Raw genomic sequence first — 18,198 nt, 5'->3', positions numbered from 1 at the left:
ATGGAATTCTTCCTCTTGCTCAGAATAATCACCTGAGAGGGCATAAATTGAGATTCAGGAAAGATAGATGTAGGATAGATGTGTGGAAATTTGCCTTTAGCCAGCGGGTGGTTGGTGAACAGATTTCCATCCTTTATTGTGGAAGTTGATAGACTAAATAAATTTAAGGCTGAGCTGAACAGGTATTTTGAAAGAACGAACGGAGTGAAATGGGAGCTTTTTTTTTTTTTTTTTTTTTGTGGCTGATGCTACATAAGCTAGCTTTCTTGCATCATATGCCTCTACTAATGCCATCCATTTGTGTAGAATTGCAACAGCAGCCTTTTGCCTCTCCAAATCCTCAATTTCAGTTTTAAGGCATTTTAGTCTCGTACTCCACATGTCCTTGATATTTAAGTCCTCTAACTCCATGTGAAATTGTGCTTCATGTGAGCTGTAAAGTGAAAGAGCCGCAGGTTGCCAATCCCTATCCTATGCTCACTTCTTTTCTTCCTCTTTCTGTTTGGTTGGTGAATGATGTTTCCGAATCAGCCACGAATCGACATATTTTGCTCTATCGAAGCTGGTCACTGGCGGCCTACAATTTTAAGAAACTGTTTTTGCCATCAACAAAGCACTGGTTGGGTTGGCTATCAGATTCATTTGTGAAAATCCTCATTCACATTCACTCGATGAAATTGGAATTATACTCAGAATGTTCATCAAATGCTTCAATTCTTCTGAAACCTTATCAATTGGGCATCCACGAATTGTATCTCTTTCATTTAACTGTAACCTGATTGACCATTTTCTAACTTCACTTTCACTAAATGCCAACAATTCATGTTTAGAAGGTTTAATACCTTTGTTGTCCTCGTTTTCCTTCTCTTGTCATTGGTATTGTCACTAGTTCTTAAATTGAATTTTTTCTTTTCTTTTTTTTTGAAACTGTCCAAAATGTCGGTGTCATTCGGATATTCAGGTACTGTGATCCAGTAAACAGAGATAGGGAAATTTACGGAAAAATGTGGATAACGCACTTCTGCGAAACAACGGATGAGTATTTGTCGGGGTAAAAGAAAATCACTTTTCTAATTCTCGAATGGGGCGCTTACGGTTGATTCACAGAGGTGTCCAACCTACGGCCCGCGAGGAAAGTGAAATAAAACAGCATTTTAAATTTTGCTAATTATCAAAAAAATTTTCTCATTAAATGTTTTGTTCAGTAAATGTAATTGTGAATTGTACTTAATAAAAGTTTCAGATATTTTCAATTTTACTTTTACATGCAACACGATATGGAAAATATAACACACTAAAGAAAAATAACTGAATTTTTTTGAATATGGCCACTGTATGGGGAAAGGTTGGACACCACTGCAGTAGAAGGTGGACCAGAGCCCATTGGGAATACCCCTTGATCTGCTCACTCTTGACTAGGCGCGACTCTTCCGTATGTGGTCAGATAGATTTTACCAGGTACCACTAAGTTTTAGAATGGTAATCTCTTTAGCTCTCTTATTTCGAGCAGCAGGACTAATTGCTAAATTGCCTGAAGGCCAGAAATGCGAATAGTGCATACCGAGTTAATTCTCTCCTAATCCGTTCGCTATATGTATATGAAAATTTTCTTCACCCAACGTGTTTATGTAACGTCCAAGGGGAATTCAAAATAATTCGCTATAAAAGGACTTCGTTAAACAGAGGCTCAACTGAGTAATTTAGAATTATAAAAATGGTTATACAGTTTTATATAGAAAAAATCTTAAAAAGAGACAGTAAAAAATGCAAATTTAATTAAATTATTTTAAGCTTATTTGAATAGTAGGTAAACATGTGAAAAACATTTATGGAATATTACAAATTTTGAAGTGCACTGCATCCCAATGTCACACGTCACTGTTAATAAAGGTGCCGGTATGCCGTACTGTTGCGTACTGTCCAAAAAAAGCACTGATTATTAGTATAGTCATACATCAAGCCATGATGATGATGAAGAGGTTGAAGAAATGTACACCGAAATTGAGAGTCTTCTAGATGAGCAGAAAACCCACTACACTATCATTATGGAGGACTTCAATATTTAAGATGAGAGCAAAAAGGTATTTAATTAAAAATAAATGTAAACTCAGTAGTTAGCTTACAAGTATTACCACATCAAACTGAGCCAAACTGAAACTGCTATATTGATTGGCAAGTAGCCAGTTTTGAAGTTTATTCTTCGTTAATGATTCCAGTATTTTTGAAATGAATCTTACTTTTGTTTCTTGAATTGCTTTGGAAAAATTACCTTTGGGGATATCTTCAAATTCAGATAGTGAAATTGAGTTTCACACTTTGCCTTTAATATATATATAAAAAAAAAAACAAAAAACTTTGGAATAATGTTATTAATGCAGAAGCAAAACTATAAATTGTCTCCCCTTCCGTGGGGCTCCCATAGGGCCTCCTGACTCTTCGGATTCCACCCACTGTGACAGACCTGGTAGTTTTGCAACTGTTTTAATGAAACAAAATAAATTTGAACCAGCTATTCCATGTGTAATAACTGGTAGTTGTTACACATGGTGGCAGTTCTTTTTTAGTCAAAAACTTACAAAAATTGTGCTTTCAAAATGCAGAGAAGAATGTTTTTACTATGCTTGCTAACCTATTTGCTTGTGCAAAATTTTTTCCACCCTAAAAATTTCATGTGTTTATGGCAGAAAAGAATTGTTACTTGAGTATTATGTCACAGTTATGTATTCAAGGGTTGATCCAGTTATTGAGTGTTGTTATTATGCGTATTACTCTGTATAATGAGTTCTAAGTGGTCGGCTAAAAGACATTAGTAGTATGGTTATCATTCCTGGGTTCACTGGTTTCTTTTTTGTTTGATAATTGAGGTTCGGGTAATTTAATCATTTTACTTGCCCTGCAGCATTACAACTGAGTGGTATTTTTGAACTACTCCTTTATTTTTAATTACATCTTAATGTCGTTCCCAGTGAGAATTCATTATTGTTTTTGGGAATGTTTAGTATAACTCTGGTTGTTGTCACTTATAAGTTTATTAGAGATGTTAAATTTCTGACACCCTCTCCCAGGTTAGGGGATTTTCCCTCATTAATCTTTGAACTGATGAATGAAGGTTTTGTTAAAATAAATTGCAGGTTAGTTTGGCCTTTTATATGAATTTTCCTTTCCATTTCTAAATTCATTATTAATATCAGATCTATATTTGATTTTAATGTTGAATTTAGGTTACTTATCTTTCTTTCCCTGTTTTTTGAAAATGTGCCACCCTTGCACAGTCTCAACCTTGGACTGTATTGTGGACTTGAATCACAATCCTAAATTTGTACTGTATTGTGGATCTGACATTTTTGTTGACTGTCACTGTGGGATATTGGGTGAGATTCTTCTATCAATACTGGTGCTTATTACAATAATACAGTAAGTCCCCAACTTATGTAATTTCGGACTTATGTAAATTTTTTTTCACTCAAATTTTTTTTTTTTTTTTTTTTTTTTTTTTAGGATTGTAAAATTTAAAACAGTAAAAAAAAACAAAAAAAAAAAAAAATCAATAATGATGAACATGGTATGCACAAATGAATAACAAGTGTACAAAGCTTAAAAAATAGAAAGGAAGAGAAGAGAAGATGCTGAAAATTTATTTATTTATTTATTTTTTGACTGAAGATTTCAGTGAAGAGGACACACATTTCACCTGGTGCTTATTACAATAATACAGTAAGTCCCCAACTTATGTAATTTCGGACTTATGTAAATTTTTTTTCACTCAAATTTTTTTTTTTTTTTTTTTTTTTTTTAGGATTGTAAAATTTAAAACAGTAAAAAAAAACAAAAAAAAAAAAAAATCAATAATGATGAACATGGTATGCACAAATGAATAACAAGTGTACAAAGCTTAAAAAATAGAAAGGAAGAGAAGAGAAGATGCTGAAAATTTATTTATTTATTTATTTTTTGACTGAAGATTTCAGTGAAGAGGACACACATTTCACCATAATAACGTAAAAACCCATTTCACCATAATAACGTAGAATTCCAGCTATCTGTATTACTGCAGTGCAATAAGATTGAGTTTACTACACATTTATAATAAATTGCACTAACAGAAAAGCCCAGTAAACTGTAAAGTGCAAATTGTTTTTATTGTTTTATGGTTGTGACCTCCAGAAATGTGCTTTAATAAAATGTGAGCTTGCACGAGGCAATAATAGTGTGTTTCTGCCTTAACCCTGTGAAGTTATTTACAGAAAATTTCGTTTTGACCGTTATCATGGTGCTAAGAGAATAAGGAAAGCAATCGATTTGGATCAGAAAATTAAAATAATAAGGATGTATGAAAATGGTCAAACATTAACAAGTATTGCTTGGAATTTAGATTTGTCAGTGTCAGCAATGAACACAATATTAAAGAACAAAGACGGAATATGAGAAACGGTGAAGGGATCGGCACGAATGAAGGCAACTATAATAACCAAGGCTATGAAATACATATCAGTTTTTATAGTACAATAACATGTGTTTTTTCTTCCTTTTATGTTTTGTTTTCTTTTGTTATGTGCCACTCTGGCTACTTCACCACTATCCCCAGATAAAGTTTTTAATTGAACTAATTAAAAATATATAACTGTTTTTTCTTTATATAGTGGAACTTCTCTATTGCGAACTTCTATTTAACGAATTTCTCTTATTACAAATTTTTTCGCAAAACAGTGCACCTTGAAACGAAATTACATGTAAAATTAACCTCATAAAGCAAAGTGTTAGTCTCTCTATAACAAATTTTTAAAAAAATTAGCAAAAAGATTTTCAAGCATTTACTTCTAAACAGCCGCTCAAATATAATACGGCTTCCTTCCATCCAAAATTGCTCATTAGCATCTGGAATTAACCATCCTTTTAGTGAACACTGGTCGCCATTGACACTCGTAGAAGGGTCTTTGTTCCATTTTTGTTACAGTTATAAAACTAAATGGGTTTTCTTAAAAGTGGTCACGAACTTTGCAATAAATAGGGTAGATATGTAAATTGATGTTGGCTAAGAGGAAAACGAAATCTCTGTGGTAAACCTTTAGTGCGCTACAGCGGCAATACGTAGAATGCTTCGATAGTCAGGGTGCCTCCGTAGCCAGGTGGGCAGGAGCAGCAGTGCATAGCACACACTTCTTGATTAGACTGGGGTTTGAGCCCGTGACCACAAAATACGGAGAGTGTGGAAAGGTCAGGGAATGACCACCGCATATCCCTGGAGCAATATGGCCTTAGTTGCTAATACTCCTAAAAACCAAATAACAACAACATTGATAGTCAGTTTTCAGTAACGCCTACTGAGTGACATTTGCTTCTCACCTCGGCTGTACCATGTGACGTTCCTGTCAACCATTTTTTTAATTATCATTATATGATAGTTTTTGTATATGTCCGTTCTCTCATCTAACTGGACTCCCGGTAGAGGGTTTTCATGAAAATTAAAAAAAAAATTTTTTTTTTATTTTACCCGTGAAAGTAACATACAGCATACATTAACCATAAATTTTCTTTCGTGTGTATATGAATGAAAGCGGAATTAAAGAAATTCACAAAGTTGTATATTTCTTCAAAGTGATTGATAGGAATGGTCATGTGATACTGTTGAATTGACAAGAGAACATCATTGAGTAGGTGGTACTAACAATTCACTATGTGGTCAGCGCAGCCAAGTTTGTGGAGGCTACATGGTGTATGTATCAGCAGTGAGCTACACCCTGTCGCGCTGAGTAATTTTTACTGTTGCGGAAACAATGTCGAAGGGAAAGTGCTTTAGTATTAAAGCACTTTCGAATGGAGTGGTGAAATGGGAGTGTTTGTTTTTGGCTGATGCTGCATAGGCTTGCTTTCTTGCATCGTATGCCTTTACTAATGCTGATGCTAATCGTAGCAGTATTTTATATTAGTTATTCTCGAGTTACGTAAAACTCAACTTATGTACGAAGTCCTGGATTGTATCTCTTACGTGTGTCGGGGACTTACTGTATATGGTTCAACAAAATTAACAGAACAATGTTTTTCATCAATATTTTATTGCAAACAGTGTTGCTGAAGGCGAATATTTGATATAATAGGCATCCTGGTATGCAAATTCTGCATATCCAATAGAAGTTGATCAACCACCTGACATCACCACATATTATGCAAATTATTCATACATAATAAAACACGTTGTGACCACATCACTTCATTCCTGTTTTTTGACTTGCTCAGTGGGATAGCCACATCCCCAGTACTCAGGATGGCAAGTCATCTTTGATTAGATGATTCTTTGAGATGTAGGGCCATTGAATGACTTAAAGCCTGGCAGGTGGAGGTGGCATGTTGGATTAATGTGTCACATAGTGTTGTCTTCGTATGGAAGGAAGCAGTTTCAGGAAACAGGAACCATTACAAGAAGAGCTTCTGATGTCACCTGAGGGCTATGTCAACTAGAACAGACGTCTATCTGGCTCTAACAGCAAGACAGAATACGATGTCTTGTCATCAGCTGTCCCTTGAGGTTGCTGTGGTCACAGGTGAAAGCATTTCCAACCAGACTGTGTTAAGAAGGCTCAATTCAAGTGGAGCCTATGCAAGGATGCCAGTGGTTTGTATCCCATTAACTGCAGAGCTTGTCAAAACTGGTGCCATAAAAATGTGACTTGGAGCCTTCATAAATGGGGTATAGTTCTGTTTTCTGATGACTCCTGTTTTAGCCTACAAACAGATTCTAAATGTTATTTAATCTGGAGACAACGAGGAATGCAGTAACATCCTCCAACATCAGAGAAAGGGACACTTACGGCGAAGGCAGTGTTCCCATGTGTGGGGCGGAATAATGATCAATGGCCACGCCCCCTTTTCATGTTTTGGTAGGGATACCATAACTACACAGAGGTATCAAGAACACAGATACCAATAACAATCCTCATGTGCGAATTTTTAGGGGCATGTTTGGCCCAGATTTTCTTTTTGTGCATGACAATGCCGCTGCATATAGAGTGGAAGTGGAGGAATTGGAGGAATATCTTGAAACTGAAGATATCCATTGACTTCCATGGCCAGCACAGTTACCAGACTTAAATTTGGTTTGGCGTGTGTGGTATGCCCCTGAGCATCGCATTGCATGCCAACAGCCAACTCCTTGGTCACTTGGTGAGCTGAGGTCTGTGCTGGTGGAAGAATGGGATTTATTGCCACAGAATCTTATAGACACCCTTATATTGAGCATGATTCACTGCTGTCAGGCCTGTTCAGCCATTAGAGTGGATCATACACTGTACTGATGCCATGTGACCATATTTTCGAACATCTCGTATCACCTTCTGTAACGTGACCTTTTTGGTAATTCTTATACAACGTCTATAAATGCCCCTTATACCTGTCCAAAGTTTTTTACTGTGTCCTCATTTCATTGTTATTCTATGGTACACCACCATACCAAATTTTGTCCCATTTCATCGCAAGTTGCATGAGTTAAACCACATTTTCTGTGTGTCCTGTTAATTTTCCAGAGCAGCATAGTAGACGGTCTGCCTCCATATATCAGGAAACAACTAGTGGGGTGATATTGAGAATAAACCAGTCAAGTCCTTCCACATGTTTCTTTCCCTAAAGCTCAATCTTGATAGTCTTGCTGCTGCTTCTCTTCTGGCTCTCCCCTCAACGTAATCAACACCCCAGAAAACCCCATTGCAACTCTTTCCTCCCTTCCCCATTCTGACATCTGCCCTACACATCACCAAGTCCCTACTTCATCAGTACAACTAACTGATGAAGTTCCACTAACTACTTATCTCCTCATCTGCAGAATCCCCTTTGTAACATTCCCCAAAAATCTGTAAAAGTGCAAAGCCAACAACCAAGTGAGCATTATTAGAACCAGCAATCAGTCCACTCATGTTAAAATCTGCCAAAGGCAATGCAGCAAGGAATAACACCTTTATAAGTCACCTTGACTCAGAAACCACTGCGTCACATTGAACAACTATTAACAGAGTTTAAATATAACAGGAAAAGCCACTAAAATTAAAACCAAGCACCCAACACATGCCTCATTCCAGATTTAAATTTCCAACAGAGATGTCCAACAGTACCTCAGCCCAGTGCTTGTGATGACAAACTAAGGCCCCCAAGACACCTAGAGCAACAATTACTTTTCCAGGAATGCCTGCTGATCCCTTTAGATGCATCCTCTATTGTCTAATGTGCCCCAAAAGTTAAACCTAAGATGTCAATCTTTGCACTAGCCTCAGCTTAACCTCTATCTACAGAATGTACGAAGCCTTAACAATGAATTCTCTGAATTCTCCAGTTCTGATTGATGCAGCCAATCATATCTACCCTGAACAAATTCTGAGGTCGAGGACACTCTGCTTCTACCTCACCAACTCAACTACTCTCCCTTCCTAACCATGTAAATCTCACAGAGGAGGAGGATCTGCAGTCTTCCTTAGGAACGATCTCACTATCAAACACCATCAGCTCCAATTTAAATAATTTTGAAGGTATCGCCATTATTTTGCATGCCAATGCCTCTGCTCTGTAGTTCTTCAATATCTACTGCTCACCAAGTCTAGCTGAAGGCACCATCAGTGAAATCTTCAATTGGATCACTTCTACACATAAAAGAGGAAGTAATGTAATCATTTTTAGTGATTTCAACTACCTAAATTCAACTACCCTACCTAAATTAAAAACACTTACATCTCTTGGAAAATACCCACTCTGGCCTTGGAATTTATAGAACTAACACTCCTTGTACCAGAGGCAACCAAATTCTTGAGCTTATCTTTGCAAATATCACAGTATACTCAACACAGATCCCTACTATCAAGTTCAAATCACATCACAATCAATTGAAACTTTAAGCCATTTTACCATCTGTCAAAAGAAGTGCTTTCCATCTCTAGTAAACAGAAGTTTATTGCATTACCAAAATTTCTTAATAAAGACAAAATGCTTGAACTCTTAAAACTTTAATCCCTGGGATTTTTTGAATAATTTGCTCATTGATCAAGCAATGCAACTATTAATAAAATGGCTTACACATTTAACCAAGGAAACAGCATCCAAAGAAGTCGCTATATCATGCACTACACACTGGTTTATGCCTGATCTAAAGTTATTTTTCAAAAGCAAACAGAAAATTCACAAGGAATGGAAGAAAAGATGAACTCCACTGCATTACTGAACTTAAAGAAAAACAGAGCACTCTTCCAACTCAAAAAAAAAAAAAAGCACAGGCATATAAGGCCTTCATCTTAAGCAGAATCCAGCAATAACTGGGCGTTCTCCAAAATACCTATGCCCGCTCTTGATCCCATTGATGTCATCTGATGGATTTCAAGTAACATCTGTAGAGCCTCAACCACTTATCCACAGGACTTCCTGCCTAAAGATAATGAACACAACTATTGTTCTCTCTGAAATCAGCTGGTCAGTCAGTCTATTATCATAGACACATCTGGTGCACAAGACCAGATGTCTCCCACAAGACACATGTCGCAGGTAGCATACAAATGTTATCAAGGCTGCCAGCACTTACATCATCATGCCTTGAATTTGAAGAACCTGCAAAATCAATTTAATTCCGAAGACCAGACACTCACAGGGAGCTACAGCTACAGACCTGTTTCAGTTGCCTCAACAATCCCAAAAATAATTGAAAAAGTTTTCCTTCCATACCTGCAGAATTTTATTCATGGATGCAGTTTCACCAATATCCATCTTGTCTGAGTGGGTACATCCACCATCACTAGCCTGGCTGATTCGAATACAGTCAGTATTTCAACAAAAAGCCCAATGTGATATTCTCTACTTACATATTGATATTAAACCAGTGTTTGATAACCTTAGCATCAAGGAAGCAATAAAAATTCTGGAGAATAAATTCAAGATAAACCAAGCTCCAGTAGTCGACTATCTTTTATATAGACTCAACCAGAGATTCCTCACATTCAAATCTAGCTCCAAGGATATCACAGTTACTACATCTGCAGGTATACCTCAGTGAGGAGCTTTGTCAATAATTATCTTTGTATCTGATCACTCCCAACATCATCTCATATGCTGATGATTTAAAAATCCTTATTACCTCCAGACCCAGTGATGATACACAAAAAATTATTTGGGATGCTGATGAATCAGGCGCCTTTGTAGCCAGGTGGCAGGAGCAGCAGTGTGTAGCACACGCTTCTTGATTAGACCGGGGTTCGAGTCCGTGTCCACCAAATACGGAGGATGCGGAAAGTTGCTAATGCTCCTAAAAACCAAATAACAAACAAACAATAACAACAAACAAGCTGATGAATCAGTGGCAACCCTGGTCCAGTGGCTTCAAACCCTCAACTTTACTATAAGTGTAAAGAAATTTGTCCAAATTGCTCATAAGAAGTCTAAGCCAGTAGAAATTCTCATTTAAGGCACTTCAGTACCAAAAGTGAACTCTCACAAAGATCTGAGCATAATTTTTGATAAAAATCTCTCCTTTACCTGCCACTATGCACCTGTGGCTAAAAAAATTCAGAGAGCCAAATTGCTGATCAACCATAAAACAATCACACTATGCAACACAGCAATTATTATCAAATATGTACAGTGATGAATTTACCCAAACCTCACATACAGAACAGAAATATGGTCAGCAGCCCACAAGCCACATATTGAAAGTTCCCTCCCCCCCCTCTCTTTCTCTCTCTCGTATTGGATCCTCAGGTAAACTCGAAATAGGATTTCCATTCACGAAATCCAGACAGCAAATGCACCAGAGCTTCAAGCTCAGTTCCTTACATCTACTCATAAAACAGGCCAATATATCTCTGTTGTCCAAATTACTCTCAGAGGTGGCAGTTTCTCCCAGCATCACAACCACAGTTACTGTAGTGCCATCCTGTCAGAACACACAGACCAGACAACTGTACATTTCTAAACTGAACAGGCTCCAACAAATGGAGACGCTAAAACACAAATATATAAACTCTGCACTTCAACTAATTAATCAACTGAGAATCAACAGTCACAAGTTTACCTCTAGCAAATCCTACAGAGAAGAAATTAATTAACTCAGATTTGACTGTTGCAAGTTTTTTCCCCCTGCCAGATCCTACAGAAAACAGATAGCCACCCTCATCAAAAACCACTGGAAGCCTCATCACTCCCATAAATGCCAGAGAAGTATCTCCAAATACAACTGAGGGCTGTGTGTGAAAGATTTCCATTTGCAGTTAATCTATTTTTATAGCATCAGTAAATTTTGTTAATTCCAGCCACTAGTCATAAGTCTGCAATGGACTTGTGTGCATTTTTTTTGTCAAAAAATGATTATTTATTTATATTCTTGCCCCACTGAGCTAAGAGGGCAATCAATTAACATAAACAACACAACCCAACACTATACTACATAGACATGTTTATCACTTCAATGATTGCCTTTACTGGGTACAATATACATATACATAGCAGGATTGCCTTATGCTGGATTGAGGCTACCTTCACACAAAAAATAAAAAGAAAAAATATACTTGAAAATGAATTCCAAAACAAATTAGAAACATCACTGTTTCAAAATGCAAAGAAAAACAGCAAAGTCTTCTTTGCTGTTTTTTCCTTCTAGTGTTTACAGGATGAATCAAATTGGTCCACTTGATATCAATGATTCGACTTTTGATGATCCTGCTCAGATTGAATGAATATTTTGCCTCTACATTCACATGTAAGGAATTTTTTTAGGGAAAAGGATGATAGAAGTTTATCAAACAGAGAGAAATGATTTTGTAATAACTGAGAGTGATGTGGAAGAGAAATTGTTGATGCTAAACATAAGAAAGATACACCTGGGGTGAATGGGATTTATCCAATTATATTAAGGGAGGCAGCAAAAGAAGTAAGCAAACCATTAGCCAAAATTATGAGAGCATCCTTGGATTCGGGGAGGTTGGCATGGACTGTAGATGTGTGAATGTATCCCCAAATTACAAAGGGTGACACGAGTTATAATTACAGACCTGTTAGTTTAACTTCTGTTCCAGGGAAAATAATGGAGTCACTGGTAAAAGATGTAATGCAGGGTCATCTAGACAGAGCACAGGTTTGTTAAGTGGAAATCTTGTCTGACCAATTTGATTTGGATATTACGATATGGTTACAAAGGAACTGGATACAAAAAATAATTTTGATATCATATAATTGGATTTGAAGGAAGCCTTTGATACTGTTGCACATAAAAGACTGCTGTACAAATTGGAGCAGTGTGATATTAAGGGCAAGTTGCTGTTATGGATAAAGGGATGGTCGAGTGGGAGAAGACAGAGAGTGGTCTTGTGGAACTAATGTTATTAGTTGAGTCTCCAGGGTTCAGTGTTGGGCCCATTTCTGTCTTATGTGTTTATCAGTGATATTGATGAAGGTATGTCAGGCTTAGTGTTCAGGTTTGCAGATGATACAAAGGTTGGTAGGGTGGTTAATGAAGGGATGACGGTATGCTACTGCAACTGGATCTAGAAAAGTTAGGCAAATGAGCTGAGAAGTGGCAATTGAAGTTTAACATTGACAAATGCAAAGTACTGCATGCTAGTAGCAGTAACCCCAGAGTAATGTATAAACTGTGTGGTAAAAGACCTGGGGTAATTGGGCAGTTGGATTTAAAGTTCTCTGAGCAATGCTGACAGGCTGCTAGGACAGCTCATGGGGGTTTTGTCAGTGATATATAGGAATTTTGTTAGCAGGGATAAGGAGGTGATTATCCCATTGTGTAAGGCAATGGTCAGGCCATATTTTGAGTACTGCATATGGGTCTGGAGGCTTCGTTTTAGGATGTAGACCTGTTGGAATGAGTACAGAGAAGGGCAGTGAGATTGGTGAGTGGAACAAAAGGTTGCTCTTACCAAGAAAGGCTTCATGTGTGCAAATTACAGCATCTGGAGACTAGACACATGTGAGGTGATCTGATTGAGGCATTTAAATCTTTGATGAATGGATTGAGAAAGCTCAGTGCTGATGAGATTCTTTATCTTGTTCAGATTACACACATGAAGGGGGGGGCGCCCACATTCAAATTAATTAAGGACAGTTGCAGAATAGATGTATGGAACTTTGCCTTTGGCCAATGGGTGGTTGATTGCTGAAACAAACTTCCATCTGTTGTTGTGGAAGTTGATATCTTAAATTCAAGGAAGAACTAAACAAACTATTGGAGGGAATCATTAGTTGAAATGGGATGTGTTGTGTTATTTTTTTATTTTTATTTTTATTATTTTTTTGTCTAATGCTGTATAAACTTGCTTTCTTGCATTATTTACAACAACTAATGCTAATATCTAATTAATTGGGAATTCCTTTTATAGTTTTAAATTACTTAAGTTTCAATAAACTATAATTTTTGTTTATATGTGTGGAGAGTTAAGTGTCTGATTATGGAGTTTGGTTAAGGCCTCACATATGTTTCATTCGAGTTTTCTGTTTTATTTTTTATTTTATTGTGTTTTGATTTCCAAATATTGGGATAACTGAGAAATGGGTGGGATATCCTAGAGACAACAACGGGAAATTGTCAGGGACTTCTAGTGACCTGCAAACTGATTCTCCCACCCTGATTTGAACCCGGGAACAGAATAGTTAAGTGCATACTACTCTGGTTCAAAGAAAATTTAGTTTTATTGTGAAATTCCATTGTGATAAAGAAAAATGAACTAGAACCACTTCTGAAAAATGCCACAATCTTCACTATTCACACTAATATATATTAGTGTAATTAACTTCATTTATTGAGTCATAAGTTACTCAATGAATTTAATGAGTTTGTGTTATATTTTGTGTGTAGTGGAAGGAAAATGACCTTCTTTCACATTTTAGCATTAGTAGTGGCAAATGATGCAAGAAAGCAAGCTTATGCAGCATCAGCAAAAAAAAAACAAAAAAAACCTGTTTCTCACATCACCTGTTCATCTACCTTAAATTTATTCGAGCTGTCCACTTCCATCATAACAACAGATAGAAATTTTTGGCAACAAGCAACCATGTAGCTGTTTGAAGAATTGATGTGCAGAAGGCAGATATCTGCACATCAATTCTGCAACCATCCTTCCCCAGTTTGAATTTATGCACCGATATGTGTAGTTTGAGCAATACGAAGAATCCCATCAGCAGCATTATATGTAGAAATTACTGTAGTTTTGTGTTTGAGGGCTGGCTCTGTTCTTAGGGAACATTCACAGATGGTGTTTACCTGCATTACGAGATTAGTATTGTAAGGTCAAATGATGCACTTTTTCTGCATTAGCTAAAAAATAATAATAAATACACTTAATTGGCCATACATTAGCAACATTCCCTTATGTAGGAATGGACTGGTCTGTGATGCTGGTGAGTCTTAAATTTGGGAATGGCTGATATAAAATTGTAGTTTACACATGTGGCCATCAATTTTTGAGTGTCTGCGAGGAAGAAGAATAGAGATCACTTTTGAACATTGAAAGGGTGTGGTGGCAAGACATGTGGAAGTGCCAGTATCTCGACAACAGTCAATATGGTTAAGTGCTCCTGCTCTAGGTGTCACAAGTCTACCATCATGCCCAGAGCAGGTGTTCAACTACTTTTAAGACCGTGGTCACTGCGAGACACAAGAAACTACATGCATGGATCACTGAAGTGGAAATTAGTCATCTGGTCCCATTTCCAGCCCTATGATGCTGATGGGCATAACTGCATTTGGAGGAAACAATATGAGGCCACGGAACCTAGATGCCTTGTTAATGTTTGGCAGGCTGGAGGCAATAGTGTTATGGTTTGGAGACTGTTTCCATGGTATGCCCTGGTATCTCTGATCACCATTAATCAGCAGCTTGAGGGAATGTCTGCCTTTCTGTTGTTGCCGACCAAGTACACCCCTTCATGATGACAGTGAATCCAGCGGTGTTTATCAACAAGACAGTGTGCCCTGCCATAAGGCCCAGCAGGTTACCAACTGGTTTCAGGAATATGATAATGAATTCTCCATCCTCCCATGTCCGCCCAATTCACCCAATTTCAATCCAGTTGATCATGGTTAGGATTCAGTCCAGTTGAGCATGTTTACTTGCTGCTTCTGCCACATTTAGAGGCAACTTATTTTGGGTTCAGCATCACACTGCCCACGAGGTTAACTTCATGGGATCCAGTCTTCTGTAATTTCCTGATATTTTATATTTGTGTCTCTCTAATTCTCATCTCACCTACAGTGGAGAAGAAACTTTCCTCATTCAGTTTACTCAATACTTAAATGCCTGATAAACCTCAATTAGATCTCTCTTTAGATGTCTAGTGGCAAATTTGTGGCCCATGCCTCTTAAGCTGTTCTTCGTGTGTTCATTGATTTACTCATCACTAATATGGTCACCCTTCTTTGAATTCTCTCCAAAAGTTCCATGTCTTTTTATAGGTGTTGTCTCCAGACCTTAATACCATAATTCACATGCAGTCTGAAGTAAACATCTTCTTGCAAAGTTGCTATACATTGTGGACAGGATACCACGTGCCTGACTAGCTGCCTGTTTACACTGCATGGAAATTTTCATATCAGATTGAATTGTAACACCTGTCTCTTTTTTTTTTTTTTTGTCTTGAACCACTATTAGTTTCTTTTTCCCTACCTTATATACAACGTCAGTATTTCTGTTTCCGAAATCCATAACCTTACATTTAAAATCATTAAACTTTAATTACCATTTTCTGTTAATTTAATTACCTTGTATGCAACTGATCCAATTCTTTTTTGAGGTATCATTGCCTGGCATGAATTGTTAATCATGATGCTTAACACTTCCTACCTTCCCATCCCATCTTAAAATCATCTTCAGAGTTTGACAGCTTCCCTTGTTTCCTTCCCTTTGTCTCCGACCGTTCAGCCAATTTGGGATCCAGAACAGGATCTTATCAGTAATTTCAACTCCTTCCAGTTTATGTAGTAGCCTTCCACGAGGGACAGTATCAAAAGCTATACTAAAGTTTAGATATGCAATGTCATAATTGTTACCTTCATTCAACTGTTTAATGACTATATCATAGTGATTTTCTACATTGGTCAAACATGATCTTCCCTTAACGAACCCATGCTGGGATCTATATTCAAGATACCATTCTTAAAATGGTTCTTGATTGAGCAGTTACATTGCTGTTTCAAAAAAAAAATGTATGTTTGATTTAACTGTTGTGACTGAAATAAAGCGGTTATGAAGAAGCTGGGAAGTCCTGTGATCCCTTTGGGGAATATAAGCAATGGAATATAAACTTTTTTCTTTTTAATATAAGCATGCACTTACTGTATCAGGTCAATTCAAATAGTAAATTAAAAAGTAAACTTTTATTAGGTTTGTATTTGAAATATTAATTTTTGTCATTAAGAAAAATATCAGTGTATTAATTTTCAGTGAAAAAAAGAAGTTCATATTAACTTTCTCTTTTTATTTTTAATACAGGCTTTAAAACAAGTTCAGTATCACCTTTACAAGTTATATCATAATGAACAAAATATTGAACATATGACTGAAGAACTTGTCCAGAAAAATAAAGACTTAGAAAAAGTTTGCCGTAGAAGAGAAAAAATTGAAGAGGAAATTAAAGAGAAAAAAAAAGAACATGGGAAACTACACAGAGAGTTAGCCAAAATTGAACAGCACATTAGGGAAGCTGTAAGTATAAATCAAAATAGGTGCTTGTAAAATTAAGTACAGTAGAGCCCAGATAAGAAATTCCTGCATAAGAAGTTTTCCCCTGTACTAGGTTTGGTTTCTTAAGTTCCAATTTTATTTCTATATATTGTAATGTATTATTTTCCCATGTAAGAAGTTTCCCAGGTAGTAGTAGTAGTAGCAGTAGCAGTGGCATTTGATGCAAGAAAGCAAGTGCATGAGCTTATGCAGCATCAGCCAAAAAAAAAAAAAAAAAAAATCACTCCATTCCCTCCAAATGCCTGTCCAGTTCCTCCCTAAATTTATTCAACCTATCAACTTCCACAATGACAGATGGAAGTTTGTTCCAGCAATTAACCACCCGCTGGCTAAAGGCAAATTTCCGCACATCTAATCTACATCTGTCTTTTCTTAATTTGAATTTATCCTCTTAGGTTCGTAATCTGAACAAGTGGAAGGATCCCATCAGAATTCAGCGTGCTCAACCCATTCAAGGCCTTATACACCTCAATCAGATCACCGTGCAGGTGCCTAGTCGCCAGCCACTGCAATTTGCAGAACTTAAGCCTCTCTTGGTAAGAGGATCCCTTCATTCCCCTCACCAATCTTGTTGCCCTTCTCTGTACACGCTCAAGTAAATCTACATCCTTCCTAAAATTAGGCCTCCAGACCTGTACGCAGTACTCAAGGCGTGGCCTGACCATTGCCTTATACAGAGGGATAATCACCTCCTTTTCCCTGCTAGCAAAATTCCTATATATCATTGACAAAACCCCATGACCTGCCCTGGCAGCCTGTCTGCAGTGCTCAGAAAACTTCATATCTGACTGCACAATTACTCCCAGGTCTTTTTCATTTTCTACCACCTTAAGTGTAGTACCACACAGTTGGTACGTTTCTCTGGGGTTACTTCTACCCATATGCAGTACTTTGCATTTGTCAAGGTTAAACTTCAGTTGCCACTTCTTAGCCCATCTGCCCAAATTATCTAGATCCTGTTGCAGTAGCACACTGCCATTACTGTCATTAACAACCCTGCCAACCTTTGTATCATCTGCAAACTTCGACATTAAGCCTGATATACCTTCATCAATATCATTCATAAATATACAAAACAACAGTGGACCTAACACCGAACCCTGTGGAACTCCACTAATAACATTAGTCCAAGAAGAGCAGCACCCATTGATTACCACCCTCTGTCTTCTCCCACTTAACCATCCTTTTATCCATTGTAGCAACTTTCCCTTAATACCATTCTGCTCCAATTTGTACAATAGTCTTCCATGTGCAACAGTGTCAAAAGCTTTACTGAAATCCAAATATATGATATCAGAATAATTTTTTGTATCCAGTTCCTTTGTAACCACATCATAATATCCTATCAAATTTGTCAGACAAGACTTTCCCTTAACAAACCCATGCTGTGTCTGAATTATTGCTGCAGTCTTGTCAAGATGATCCTGCAATGCATCTTTAACCAGTGACTCCATTATTTTACCCAGAACAGAAGTTAAACTAACTGGCTGTA

General features: G+C 37.1%; 1 protein-coding gene across 1 annotated transcript in view; it reads left to right on the top strand.

The window, feature by feature from the left end:
• The window catches only part of SMC1 (structural maintenance of chromosomes 1), a 635,181-nt gene that overhangs the window by 106,943 nt on the left and 510,040 nt on the right, over positions 1 to 18,198 (top strand). Inside the window, exon 6 of the mRNA XM_090388169.1 lies at positions 16,455 to 16,667. Coding sequence (XP_090244295.1) covers positions 16,455 to 16,667 — 213 coding nt within the window. The remainder of the gene's footprint in view (positions 1 to 16,454; positions 16,668 to 18,198) is intronic.

This window comes from Mastigoproctus giganteus, chromosome 13 (genome assembly GCF_048544385.1).
Source record: "Mastigoproctus giganteus isolate SK-2022 chromosome 13, ASM4854438v1, whole genome shotgun sequence".
Taxonomy (NCBI): Eukaryota; Metazoa; Arthropoda; class Arachnida; order Uropygi; family Thelyphonidae; genus Mastigoproctus; species Mastigoproctus giganteus.
Note: the sequence above shows the minus strand (reverse complement) of the source record. Positions and strands in the feature narration are given on the sequence as shown.